Below are 13,318 nucleotides of genomic sequence, written 5' to 3'. Positions count from 1 at the left end.
AATGGCTCGTAGTGCACAGTGTAGGTGATAGGGAACGATTCAGACAGTGTAAATGAGTTTTTCGATTGGCGCAAATGAGGTCTGCTTTCATGTTGTTTCACGAGAATCCGCACTTTGGCTCCGGTCCAGAGACGCGATCGCACGGAGCGATCATATGCAGTCGGCATATATTAAAAACTTTTACAACTGCACAGCCTCAGAATGATTATGACCACCGCTTTGTTTTACTAAGAGTTTCATATTGATTCTAGGGGAAATCTATTAAACTGTGGCTGTCAAATGCGGCTTTACCGATCTCAACGGCTCTAGCCCGAGCAGATATAAATAAAACACTATTGGCTATTTTTAAAAGGGGGCGAGGCTACTCATTATATCCCGCCCTCTCTTCCTGTTTCAGTTTCGTAAAATAATGTTGTGTGTTTCAAGGCACTTCAGGGGACCTTTAAGAATAAAGGTGCTTCATGATGCCATAAGAACCTTTTTGTCTAAATGGTCCCTCCAAAGCCACATTTCCAGAAGAGGGCAAATATTCAAGGCAAAAAAAAATTATAAATAAAAATCTGCATGCATTTTAAACCCTCATCAGTTTAAACTTCTGATATACAGTTTTCTGAACCAATACAGTCTCACTCCAACTCATCATATATTGACACTTGGTCAGGACACCTTGGCGTCGCTTTTTGATTCTTCGAGGTACCCCTTTTTTTTGAAGCACGGGGTCCTCCATTGTTTTTGGTTGTTTGTCTTATTTTAATGGTTTTCATGCATTTGCATAAAATAGGAATAATTTTATATAAATGTATACTTTCATTGGAGCACGTAAACACACCCCTACCCTAAACCCACCCACTTCTGAACAATATAAGACATAACAGGCAAAAAAAAAAAATAGTCACGGGTATTTATTGCAAAAAAACCAACCATAAACAAGCAGTATAAATGCATTACAAATATGTTGTGTTGCATTCCAAGTCTTCTGAAGCCATACGATACCTTTATGTGAAGAAGAGAGTAAAACATAAGATTTTAATCGCTTAAAATGATCCTGCTCAGTTAACACGCTCACATCACGTCTCATTCAAAAACATAATACCATAGCATGATGCAGTCGATCACGAGACACATGAGAGCCAATGGCTGACGTTAGGCTTCTTCTGGTGGCATTTTTTGAATTCGCGCACAGAGACAGCTCACATGAAGATATTCACGGCGGACTGAGACAGCTCATAATGCTCATAAATGTGTAAATAGTTTAATATAAATAAAACTGGTGTGACTGTTTACATTGAAAAATCAAACCCTAACTTATATGCAATAATGGCAATATTATTGCCCAATATATAATTTAATCATGATGATAAGCCTTTTGCGTCGGCATATTGACGTTAACGGTTTCTTATTTAAAGCAATGGAGGACGCTGTACGAAAAAAAGATGCTAAGGGGGTACCCTGTGTGACCCTGACCAAGAGTCAATATGTGACGAGTTGCAGTGAGACCATGCTGTCTGAGCGCGCACACAAGAAGCCGTCTGAATATTAAACTCTCTTTTGCATCAGCTGTGAAATACACACAAGGTTATGTCAAAAGCACATAAAAAAACACACAAGTTCACATAATGTTTGTTATGTATTTGAATTTACACAGTTTTGGGAAGACATTGCTTTGTTTCAGTATATTAGACCAGTAACACTTTAGAATAGGGAACACTTATTCACTATTAACTACGACTTTCCCCTCAATAAATTTCTATTAATAGTTAGTGAGGTAGTTCAGTTTAAGTATTGGGTAGGATTAGGGGTGTAGAATAAGGTCATGTAGAATAAGGCATTAATATGTGCTTAAGTAGTACTAATAAATAGCTAATTTTCTAGTAATATGCATGCTAATAAGCAACTAGTTAAGAGACCCTTAAATAAAGTGTTACCATTAGATCTATGAAACAGCATTTTAACATGGCAACAACACAATAATTGCAACTCAACCAGATCTCACTCGCATGGTTTGAGGTGGGAATTATTTAAATGAGGGACACTGTGAGGTGTACAATTCCAAAAGAAAACTCAGGACTAGATTCGAGGTGGTTGAGGGGGTTCAGAAACAGCACTTATAGAGAATAACTCCCTCAATGGACTCTTTTTCACGCTCACACAGAAACATTATACTAAAGCAAGTGTAAAAAAACATAATAAGATCCCTTTAAAAACAGTGTAAAATATTTATTTATATCTTATTAAAAATGTATAAATATTGAAATTGAAAGATAGTATAAATCATTAAAGTAAAAAAAAAAAATGTAAACCAGAGGAGGTTGCTTCCTCAGAAGGCCACCACATGCCACTGAGAAAGGAAACGGTACTCAGGAGACAAAAACATGAGCTTAAGCAAGAAAGGAAAAAACAAGAGGATGGAATGAAAGAGAGATGAAAAGGGAGGGAAAGAGAGGACGAGTCGTACAGCAGGACAGAGAGCTCAGAGGGACACGCTGTAAGACTGAATAGACTCATAGATGTTCTGATTAATTCTGGGTCATGGGTTTGGTTACCAACCACACAGAAAGGCTTTAGCTTGTTCTTCTTATCTTCTTTCGCTTTTTTCCTGTGTTTTCTGATCGCATAGCACTGCCTGGCAGTCTGACTCAGACCTTTGACCTTCACATTGTGTCAGCATATCTTTTTAAAGTGAGCATCTGTATATGGAGAGCAGTGCACTTGAAGTGATATATAGCATTACTTCCCCACACTTCCTGGACAGTAGGTGATGCTTTCAAACCAGTAATGGCGGCCTGGGCTGCTTTTAAGCAGGATGGTTAATCACTACCATAAGAAAGCAACACACAGAAGAGCATTTTAGGGAATGAAGCAACACAGACATGGCATGCAAATTAACAACACCATCATCAGGCACAATTCATTCTTTGCGAATTCCCCACTGTGTGTTTTAAGGTCTTTGAGGTCTCGTGGAGAGTCTTTATTCTTTGACTGTAACTCTCACATCGTCATTTCATACAATCTAAAAGCACAAATGCTGTTATTAAAATGCATTATGCAAACATCTCCTGTGTACTTTCTTCTACCACATCATCTGGCAGAAGCAATTCAAAATTCCCTCTTTCTCTCTCTTAGCAGTGGCAGCGCTAGGCTTTAACTTGTCTCATCCCTTTCTCTTTAAACTGCATTCTAATCTGAGGCAGTCTTTGTGGCAGTGGGCTTGCGCTGTGTCTGATGTTTGATTTAATTAAGATTGCCAGCGCATTGCTCCATGAGGGCCTCTGGAATAGAGGCGATGGAGAAAACGTGGAGAGCATGCAGGCAGGCTGCAAGCGGAGTGGGAAAAAGCAGACTAATGCTTTCGGATCTCTGCTAATTAAGACCTCACTTAATCTGGATCTGGACCAAATGAGTTGCCCAGAATGAGAGACGAGACAGAAAATGTGAGAGAGATGGAGAGAAAGTGCAATGTTGGTGCAAAAGAGACTCAAAAAGAGTAAACAATCTATAAACAGCAAGGGTCAAGCTTGAGCAAAGAGAAATCCTGAGTATGATATGCACTCTTTCCTTGAAGTGAAAGAGTATTTCTTGAAATATTTATACTAGTGGTCGACATGACCAATATATTTGCCAATATTTGGTGGTTTTTTTTGGTCATCGGCAGCAGCCAATGAGTTTTTCTGTTTTGAAAGGATAATGTACCTAAAAATGAATATTCTTTCATTCATTAATCAGCCTTATGACACCAAACCAGTAAGACCTTCGTTCATCTTCAGAACACAAATTAGGATACTTTTGGTGAAATCCAAGAGCTTTCTGACCCTGCGTAGACAGCAACGCAAAGGTCCAGAAAAGTAGTAAGGACATCGTTAAAACAGTCCATGTGACATCATTGGTTCAAATGTAATTTTATGAAGTTACGAAAATACTTTTTGTGTACAAAGAAAACAAAAAGAACGACTTTATTTAACTATTTCTTATCTTCCAGGTTAGTCTCCACTTCCTTTCACGAGAGTACCAGTATCCCCTTTAATTCCACAAAGCAAAAAAAAATCACCTGTTAAATCCTTTGAAGTGTGAATTTGCATTTACACAACATCGTTTTCAAATAAAATGGAAAGAAAAATGGTTTGTGACTGTTAATTTTCTGGACAACAGCGTTTTGGGAGCATGAAAACATGCATTTTTGAAAACAGGTTTTAAAGTGCACTTTTTGAAAACAATGCCATTATCATTTTCATGTAAACTACAAAACCGCAAATTTGTGAAAATTGTGATGTCATGTGCATGTGTGTAACATGTTGACGTATTGTTTCCCTATAAAGTGACATCACCAACTACTGGCCTGGCATGCATTATACAGCATTTTGAGTATTTTTCAGGGATCCCCATAAATGGGAATTTTTTTGACAATGTTGTAATCTTTACATGAAAACACACAATAAAAACATTTCCATTTTTAGCACATTATTGATGTATAAACTTACCCTTAATTTAAATATTTAATTTCAAACTCTGTTGCACTATATCTACAGTAGTTGGCTGTTATGTCATATTCCCTGTGTATTTAAAATTAGCATTAAGTGCATGGTCTTTATTTGAGAAAAAACTATCCCATATGCACACAAACAAGACTTACGAGACTGACGAATGCACTGCCGGTTGCAGTATTTCCTTTCTTATTCTTCTTTATTTGTCAAAAATACTATTATAGGGAATAAACAAGTTGCTATCAAAACACATTTATTTCATTACTTTTTCAAGTTACTACTGACTCGTTTTAAAAATATGTATTTACCAAATATTTGGAAAATTAAAAAGATTTATTGCAACCTGTTATTTACTAAATTAAATTATTTATGCAATATCATAAATAGCTTGATATTGGCCATCAGCCACCCTGCTCTTTTTAGATATCAACATTAGCTATTAAAAAAATCCATATCTGTCGATCACTAATTTATATCAGGATCAACTTTTTCCCATGCTGTCTTCTTTTCATGCGGTGATCATCCAAATATCCTTAAACTGACCTTGGATAAGCCAGCCTGGAGGGTTCGAAGTGTTTAACGGGGTGAAGCTGCAAGTATAGTTCCCTAAAACACACGTGTGTGTGCATGTGTGTGTGTGTGTGTGTGTGTGTGTGTGTGTGAAAGGAGTGAGACAGGAGAGGAATCAAACACCAGAAGAAAACCAATCTGCTGGGACCCACCAGATAAACAAACATGCAGTGAGATCTATTTAAGAGCTGATCCTCATGATAACATCTCCTGAGATAACTCCGTATCTCTTAATCACACACATTCACACACACCTCTTCTTCACCTTTTCACTCTACCATGTGCTCTAGGGTACTCACAAACACAATATAATGCACCTGTCAGCAAGTCAAACACATACGCTCACACTCGCTTTCTCTAGAGAGACATCCTCTCAGGCAATTGGGGAACAAGCCCTGCGATTTGTTGTCTCAGCAGGTGATGTAGCGTCAATGAAATATTATTTGAAAACAAAAAAAATAAAAATAAACCGTTACAAAACTTTGAACTTTTTTTTTTTTTTTTTCATGCCATCACTCTTGAAAAGTAGCTTGTGCATCTTTGGCGGCTCACATCAGTTTGTGTTTCATAAGAGCCACTGTGATGTCTGGAATTAAGATCGCTTTGCATCTTTGCCCCATCAGAATCTAATCCCTCAGACTGTGTCTGTCATGACAAAAGGTATATTCGCACATTCATATATTATGAGTCCAGATAGACATCAATTAGTGCCTGAATTATTCATGCTTTGAAAGTTAATTATTCAATTGCATGTTCAATTAGGAATGAATCACATCATATCTAATTAAATATTGAAGGCAGAACTCTGAATGTGGAAATGTAGTTATTCTTAATGATTTTGATTAGGTTTTATATTTAGCACTTGCCCGTTTCAGGCTATTTAAATGGCCCCAGCTACAGAGACTGCACAGATGCAGCATTCACAGCCAAATAAACACACAAAGCAAAACAGTGATATTTTGCGGGGAAATAAAAAAAACTAACATTTCATGAACCATATGAAGTTTTATTAAAAAGGTTCTGGAGGAGCACAATCATATTATCAGCCAATTCAGAACAGGTGGAGATCATCTAGTCAACCAGCTTAATTAGCATATATATATATATATATATATATATATATATATATATATATATATATATATATATATATATATATATATATATATACCTCACTTTTAAACTATTCTCATCCTATACTTGGGGGGGGGGTTCTCAGGGTTCAGGCAATACTCCAAGCTCAGAGCCCTCCTTCAAGACAGCACACCAATTATGCTTACTATTCGCTACATCATATTATATGTAAGTGCGAACTCATGAACTAAAACAATTTAAATGCATTTTATCCTTGAATCTAAGTCAGGTTGTCTGCTTTACAAGTTTTGCCCCTACACTGCACAATACACTCTAAAAAATGCTGGGTTAAAAACAACCGAGCACAGGGTAAATATTGGACAGAACACATTCTGGGTTGTTTTGACACAGCTGGCTGGGTGAAATGTCTTTACCAAACATGGTGGTTTTTTTTAAGTCATATGTTGTTTAAAAAGTATTATATTGCTGGCTTAAAATGGACTGAAAAAAAATTACTAGAGGCAACAGCAAAAATCAAAAGATGAACATCTATTATTAAGGAAGAACACATGGACAAAATACAAGACAAATTTAGCATAGTATACAATATTACATACATTTGAACTCATTTAACAAGCACTTCAGACATAAACTGTAACATTTAAATATAAGATTTTAAGTTAAGTTTATTTAACCATTCTCTGTAATCGCTTATTACCGAAATAGTGCTAATTCTCATGCCGGTGTGTCGCTGAAATCTGAGCCAGTGAATGGCATTCCCTGCTGAAAAAGAAAAAAGCTGATCACCAGCATATGTTTTGCTTTGGTTTCTAGTCCCCAGCATGGGATCCTGGTGTGCTGGTGCTCTTGAGCTTCTTGATGAGCCTAACTAGCAAAACTTCCTTCCTCATCCAGCATCACCAGAAAAACCATGTGGTGATCGGCACCGATAGCCCAGTGGGCAGGGTGCTGACATGCAGTGCTGTAGCGCAATGGGCGTCCTTGAGTTCAAATCCTGGCTTGAGGACTTTTCCTGATCCCACCCCCTCTCTCTCCCACGTCAGTGAACATAATGCCTATGCTAGTCCCAGGGTTCTTATATTTTTTTGCGTTTGTGAATATGTCAAGTTTTATAATAAGCCATTTTGTTAATTTTAGATGGTTTCGATGATGTTATTTCGATTGCAAGTTTTCTCTTTCGAGTCAGCTACTGTCATGGTGGAGCATCAGTTCATATTGTTGATCAAGTTACTTAAGAGTTAGTTAAATTGTGGGCAATTAAACAGCTACATGATCAAATGAAAATCCAGTTTAACAGCACAGATATTTGAAAGATAACTCCAAAAGCCGTTGAGTACTAAAGTTTGTTACCAGAACAGTGCCACATTGGCCAAGCTGCTTTTGTATATTTTCGTAAAGTTGGTATCTGACTTTCCTCGACATTACTCATGAGGTCTCCCTGTTCTTCTTGCTCTATCTCCTTAGGTCTCTCTGCATCTGCCTCATTGGTTTCGCTCGCATGGATGATTGCATCATACCAGAAGGTTCTGCGCGACTCTCGTGACGATAAGCTCCCCATGTCCTACAAGGCCGTGATTGTCCAGATGCTCTGGCACCTCTTCACCATCGGTGCTCGAACCATCGCCTTTGCCCTCTTTGCTTCAGTCTTCCAGCTTTACTTCGGGATCTTCATCGTGGCCCACTGGTGTGCCATGACCTTCTGGATCATCCAGGGCGAGACCGACTTCTGCATGTCCAAGTGGGAGGAGATCATCTACAACATGGTGGTGGGGATCATCTACATCTTTTGCTGGTTCAACGTCAAGGAAGGCCGTGCCCGCTTTCGGCTGGGTGTGTACTACTGTGTGACTTTAGTTGAGAACGTTGCACTCACCGTCGCTTGGTATATTCACAGGGGACCTCACACCTCGGACTTCTACGCCCTTATTATTGTGTGTGTGGTGGTGTGTAGCTATGCTTTGGGAACATTCTTTATGTTTGTCTATTATTGCCTGCTCCACCCAGACGGATCTATCCTAGGAGCTCAGTGGAGCTGTGTGGAGGATGGAATAGGGGTTATCGGTCTGGGAGGCGTTGGGGATTTGGAAACCCCCTTGCCCCAACCAGACGTGGTTACTAGCCCCCCCAGAACACTCCAAAGAACTACTGCTGGGGATCGGGAAATAGGGGCTGGGGATAGAGACAGTTGCCTGCCTGTGTTTCAGGTAAGACCTCCAAGTGTTCCCCCAGCTTCCTCCCCACGTCCACCAAGAACTGAAGGCCCCGTTATCCGCATCGACCTGCCAAGAAAAAGGTACCCAGCATGGGACGCCCACTTTATTGACCGAAGGCTGAGGAAGACTATCCTGGTGCTGGAGAATACATCTCCCGTGACGCCTCGCATCCAGTACCAGAGCTTCAGCAACCCCAAAGAAGTGACCGAGTACGAGACTACAGTGTAGTGTTGTTCATACCTCCACCTTCCACATGACATCTCTATGCAGAGGTGGAACTCAGCCGCCATGAGGTTACGGTCTGATCCTTGATGGTCAGCATGGTGCTACATGGAGGGACCACGGAACGTTTGGCATTAAGATGCCTGGGAGTGCATGACTGGTCCGAAAGTGCACATCAGGCTGGACGCAAGTAACGTGGTGTTTACATGACCTGCATGGGAAGTGAAACTAGGAAAGGTACTTTCTGCCTACGCACTGAACATATAAAAATGACAATGAATCAAAGAAGTGGACATTTGTAAAATATAGATGAACTGACCAATTAGTATTCCTCAGGACCAGCCTGGCTGCTGTATTGGTCTGTTTAATGTTCAGTGATCTGAAAACAGTACAAATTGTGTATTATATGCTTCTGTGAATGGTGAGATTAGCAAGTTCAATCATCCATTTCTTCAAAAGAGTTTTTCTGTAATTATTGACTTATTTATTAGATTTATTTTTTATGACTCTGTGGCCATGTCTTTGATATAATTCTTCTAATTGAATATTCATAAATAGATATTATCTTTTGTCATATGTATCTACAATAGAATGGTGCCAGTGTGTTGGTATGAATGTTTTTTTGGGTTATCTGGTCATGCTGCATTGTTTATCTGTAAAGATAAAGAAAAAAATGTCATATAGTAAGACAAAAAGTTGTGATCTAATGTAGTTGGATGAAAATAATACTGTAAAAAAAAAATTCAGATGACAGCCTCGAAAAGTAAAAAACAAAAAAAAATGAATATGTGTGTTTGAGTGTTTCATGAAAATGGTTTTGGAAGCATCTGGGAACATAAAACTTGCAAACGTGTTTGAGTTGCATTTCACAGAAAAAAAAAAAAAAGATTGACATTGAATTCTAATCCCGAATGTGAACTCCCTTTATGGTAACTAGAGCAGTGAGTCTTGGTTTGCTCCGTCCACAAGCCTCAAAACCCTTTTACATCTGTATGTGTTCATTTCACTCATTATTTTGTTATTTGGAAGAGGGGGGCCATTGCTGTGGTTATGAGGAGTTTAGATTCTGAATTTTTGGGGGCTTTGTGGTTTGGCAAGAGTGAATGCTCTACTTGGCCATGAAAAGCTGCCGACTTTTTGGGACAACAATGTTTGTGTGTGTGCTTGAGAGAAAGAAAGAGTTTTTTGTCACCTCATAAAATCTTAAAACCTCTTTTTAGTTTTAACTGCTTACCCTACTCAGCCCTTTTCCATGCTTTTTTGAGTAACGGCAATTGTAAAGAAATCACTGCAATTACAAAACCATCACAAGACATCAGCTGAAGTGTTTCTCTCTGTCTTTCTCACTCCCTCTGTGAGGTCTTTGAGGTCTTGCTCGATGCATGGAAATTCTATTGCCTGGTTAAAAACCAAGCAGAAAAACCCAGAGTCATGGTGGGTAATTGCCAATGACAAGAACCCTGCTGTCCAGTCTAAAGACACTGATGGAGAGCAAATGATGCTTGTGGGCTGTAATCATGCTGCCCTATAATGAGAACTTCACACATACATGGATTTTATTGTTGGAGGTCATGGAGTCAATGTGTTTTTGTTCATAGTGCCTGTTCTTTGCTCTATGTTGGTTTCCACACCTTGCTCAAATCAGGGGCCGGTTGCACAAACTGCTTAGACGAGTCTTAAAAAATTCTTCAAGATTGGTCATAGCTTTTTAAAGTCGGTTACAAAAAAGTAGCTCTGTCTACTTTTGAATCCTAAAAGACTGATTATCCCTTGGCTAACTGCTAGTTGTTCAAACTAGTTCTTAGGGTTTATGTTTATGCAACTGGAACCGATCACAAATTAGATGTATTACTGGTAAACTAAGATGTTCATAAAATGGCTGTAAACCTCTTCCAGGAAGACTTTACTAGCTAGCCTTTAAAATATTCTGTAACTATAGCCCCTTTCACACTGCCATTCCGGCAAATACAGGGGTAAAGTGTTCCTGTAATTGTTCCCTGGTCGCTAGATTTGGCACTTTCACACTGCCAGTGATGACCCGGTATATGTGCATGCTTTCACACACAACCCGTAAAGGTCCCGTAACGACACGTGACATCAGCGCGTGACGTGTAATGTACGAGTCGACAACGCTTGGCACGTTATACTTTAACTGAAGCAAGCAAACGATCTCTGAGTCAGTGCGGAAAGTGAGGAACTAACTGATCTCTGCTTCATTACAGTTTGCACATATGTTTTCGTCGCGAATGTTGATCTTCCTTCAAAACAGCCGGTAAAAGAGTCTCGCGATAACGCGCGTCATCACTTCGATACGGAATTAGATCTGGCTTTTGTTCACACAGCGCTCGTTCCGGATCGATTACCGCAATGTTACTATGTCCCCGACCCGGGTTCGATTCGTTAATCAATTCCCGGACGTGGTTGCTTTCACACAGAAGGCGACCAGGCAATGTTACGGGAATATTGCGGGTCCGACGTGCAGTGTGAAAGGGGCTTATGACACTTATGGAAAGTTGGTATGGTGGCACTACCAGTAGTGTTAACATTTTGGATTAATTCCTTCAGCTTCAGTATTATTCTCAATCTGGATACAAACGCCTGATTAAGGAATACGTTTAAATGTAATTTGACAAGGAAGCAGTTTTCTTAAAACTAAAATCAATTCAGAAGCAGAAAGCATTTGTATAGAAATTGCCACAGTGCATTATCCATCCATGAACAGGATAATCAACTATCAGTGCATGAATCAAACTCACTCTGAATGCTAACAACTTTTGCACTGGATTTCCATCAATCTTCAAATATAGTATAGGACCATAAACAAATCTTAAAAATGAAAATTAGTCCTAGCAACAATAACTTTGTTTAACCTACCCTCAGAAACATCACAGGAGATGGATCATGTGAAATGTCACGGAACTTCAAGAGTCGCTGCTTATCACGTTGCAAAGTTAAACCTTTTTTTCCCAGCCTTGTCACAGTACTGCCATTTGATATGCTTAATTTGTACACTACGGAGATCATTTTAAATTTGAATCAATCGAGACTAATTTAGAATGAATTAACTGAACTAAAGACTCGCTCTAATTAGTGATTCGCTGACTTGAAAATTGATTTGGATTTGTGAACAGGTGGATCAATATTAATCAGCTTAAGAGAAACTGGACATTGCCACCAGTGTCGGAGTTCATTCAGTTCAAACGAGAAACTATATGGTTTTATGAAATGGAGCAAAAAATAAGTTATGCTTTGTAATGAAAGAAAGAAAAAAACTACTTGAGAACGTACAAAGTAAACATTTTAAGTCAATGTCACTAATGAATATGTCTTTCTTTTCCCATATTACGTGTAATCATTCTACAGCATTCCGTGTTTAAAATAAAGGCTATAGCATGTTACATACAATAAACATAAACATCTGGTGAGAGACAGAGAGCATGAGACACTGGGAGATGAATGTCGTATCCTTTGACAGGTTGCTGTGGTAACTGCAGGATCATTAAGCAGGGCTGCAGGTATATGTGATGTGTGTCTGAGTGTGTTTGTGGTCTGAGAGCTTTTCAGCATGGCCCCTCTCCTGAAAACTGACCCACCATTAGCTCTCCTCCTCCTCCACTCATGCCCTTAAGGGGGTCAACAGCATCCTCTACTGTAACAATGTGCACACACACACACACACACTGTGGTTCTCCAGGTCAACAGTACACTGTACAAGAGAAAACGCTTCAGGTACATGCACAGCACATGTAATGCAGTTTGCATGAAATAAATATAGCTGAATGGAGCCAAACCTAAATGTGAGTTTTAGTGAAACATGGAGATCTGCTCCTTTTTGACCAGAACATGAAGATCAGGTTAACCTTGACCATTAAATCCCAATGTTTATGCTCTTTTTTTTTTTTCAAATATATAATTTATAATTGCTTTAACTATTAATAGATTATATTAATGTGAAAGGCATAGTTAACCCAAAAATGAAAATTACCCCATGATTTACCCTCAGGCCATCCTAGGTGTATATGACTTTCTTCTTTCAGACGAATACATTCAGAGTTATATTGAAAAAAAAAACCTGGCTCATCCAAGCTTTATAATGGCAGTGAATGGTGGTTGAGATTTTGAAGCGAAATAAAGTGCATCCATCCATCCATCATAAAAAGTGCTTGAATCTGGCTCTGGAGGGTTAATAAAGGCCTTCTGGAGTGAATCGATGGGTTTGTGGTAGCCTACTCTAGTGCAGCGGTTCTTAATTACAGTGTTTATCTTTTGCACAAAAAAAAAAAAGTATTCTTGTTGCATCATAAAATTACAGTTGAACCATTGATGTCACATGAATTAGTTTAATGATGTCCTCATTACCTTTATGGGCCTTGAACGTGGTAGTTGTGTTGCTGTCTGTGCAGGATCAGAACCTCTCAAAAAGATGAACAGATGTCTTAAGGCTTTGGAGCAGCATGAAGGTGAGTAATCAATGACAGAATTTTCATTTTTGGATGAACTAACCCTTTAAGGATCACTTTTGATTGCCCTATGACTTCAAGCACAAAAACAGACTGCTTACTCCTCAGCGTCCTTTATGGCCCAGATCATCTGCCACTGATTTCCAGGGACTATCTGGCCATTGGCCCAGTATGACATTGTGATCCGTTCCTTCTCAAACTGAGCTACCAGCATGTTCCCCCTAGGCTGTTTAACAATCCAGATCAATCCAAACTGCCCATTTCTCCGTGACTTTAGGAA

At 39.0% G+C, this 13,318-nt stretch overlaps 1 protein-coding gene across 1 annotated transcript in view; it reads left to right on the top strand.

Moving 5' to 3' along the window:
• The window catches only part of xkr7b (XK, Kell blood group complex subunit-related family, member 7b), a 62,421-nt gene extending 53,036 nt beyond the window's left edge, over positions 1-9,385 (top strand). The window contains exon 3 of the mRNA XM_052595296.1: positions 7,608-9,385. Coding sequence (XP_052451256.1) covers positions 7,608-8,584 — 977 coding nt within the window. The 3' untranslated portion in view covers positions 8,585-9,385. The remainder of the gene's footprint in view (positions 1-7,607) is intronic.
• The last annotated feature ends 3,933 nt before the right edge of the window (positions 9,386-13,318 follow it).

This window comes from Carassius gibelio, chromosome B23 (assembly GCF_023724105.1).
Source record: "Carassius gibelio isolate Cgi1373 ecotype wild population from Czech Republic chromosome B23, carGib1.2-hapl.c, whole genome shotgun sequence".
Lineage (NCBI taxonomy): Eukaryota > Metazoa > Chordata > Actinopteri > Cypriniformes > Cyprinidae > Carassius > Carassius gibelio.
The sequence above is the reverse complement of the archived record's forward strand: the minus strand, read 5'-3'. Positions and strand labels throughout refer to the sequence as shown.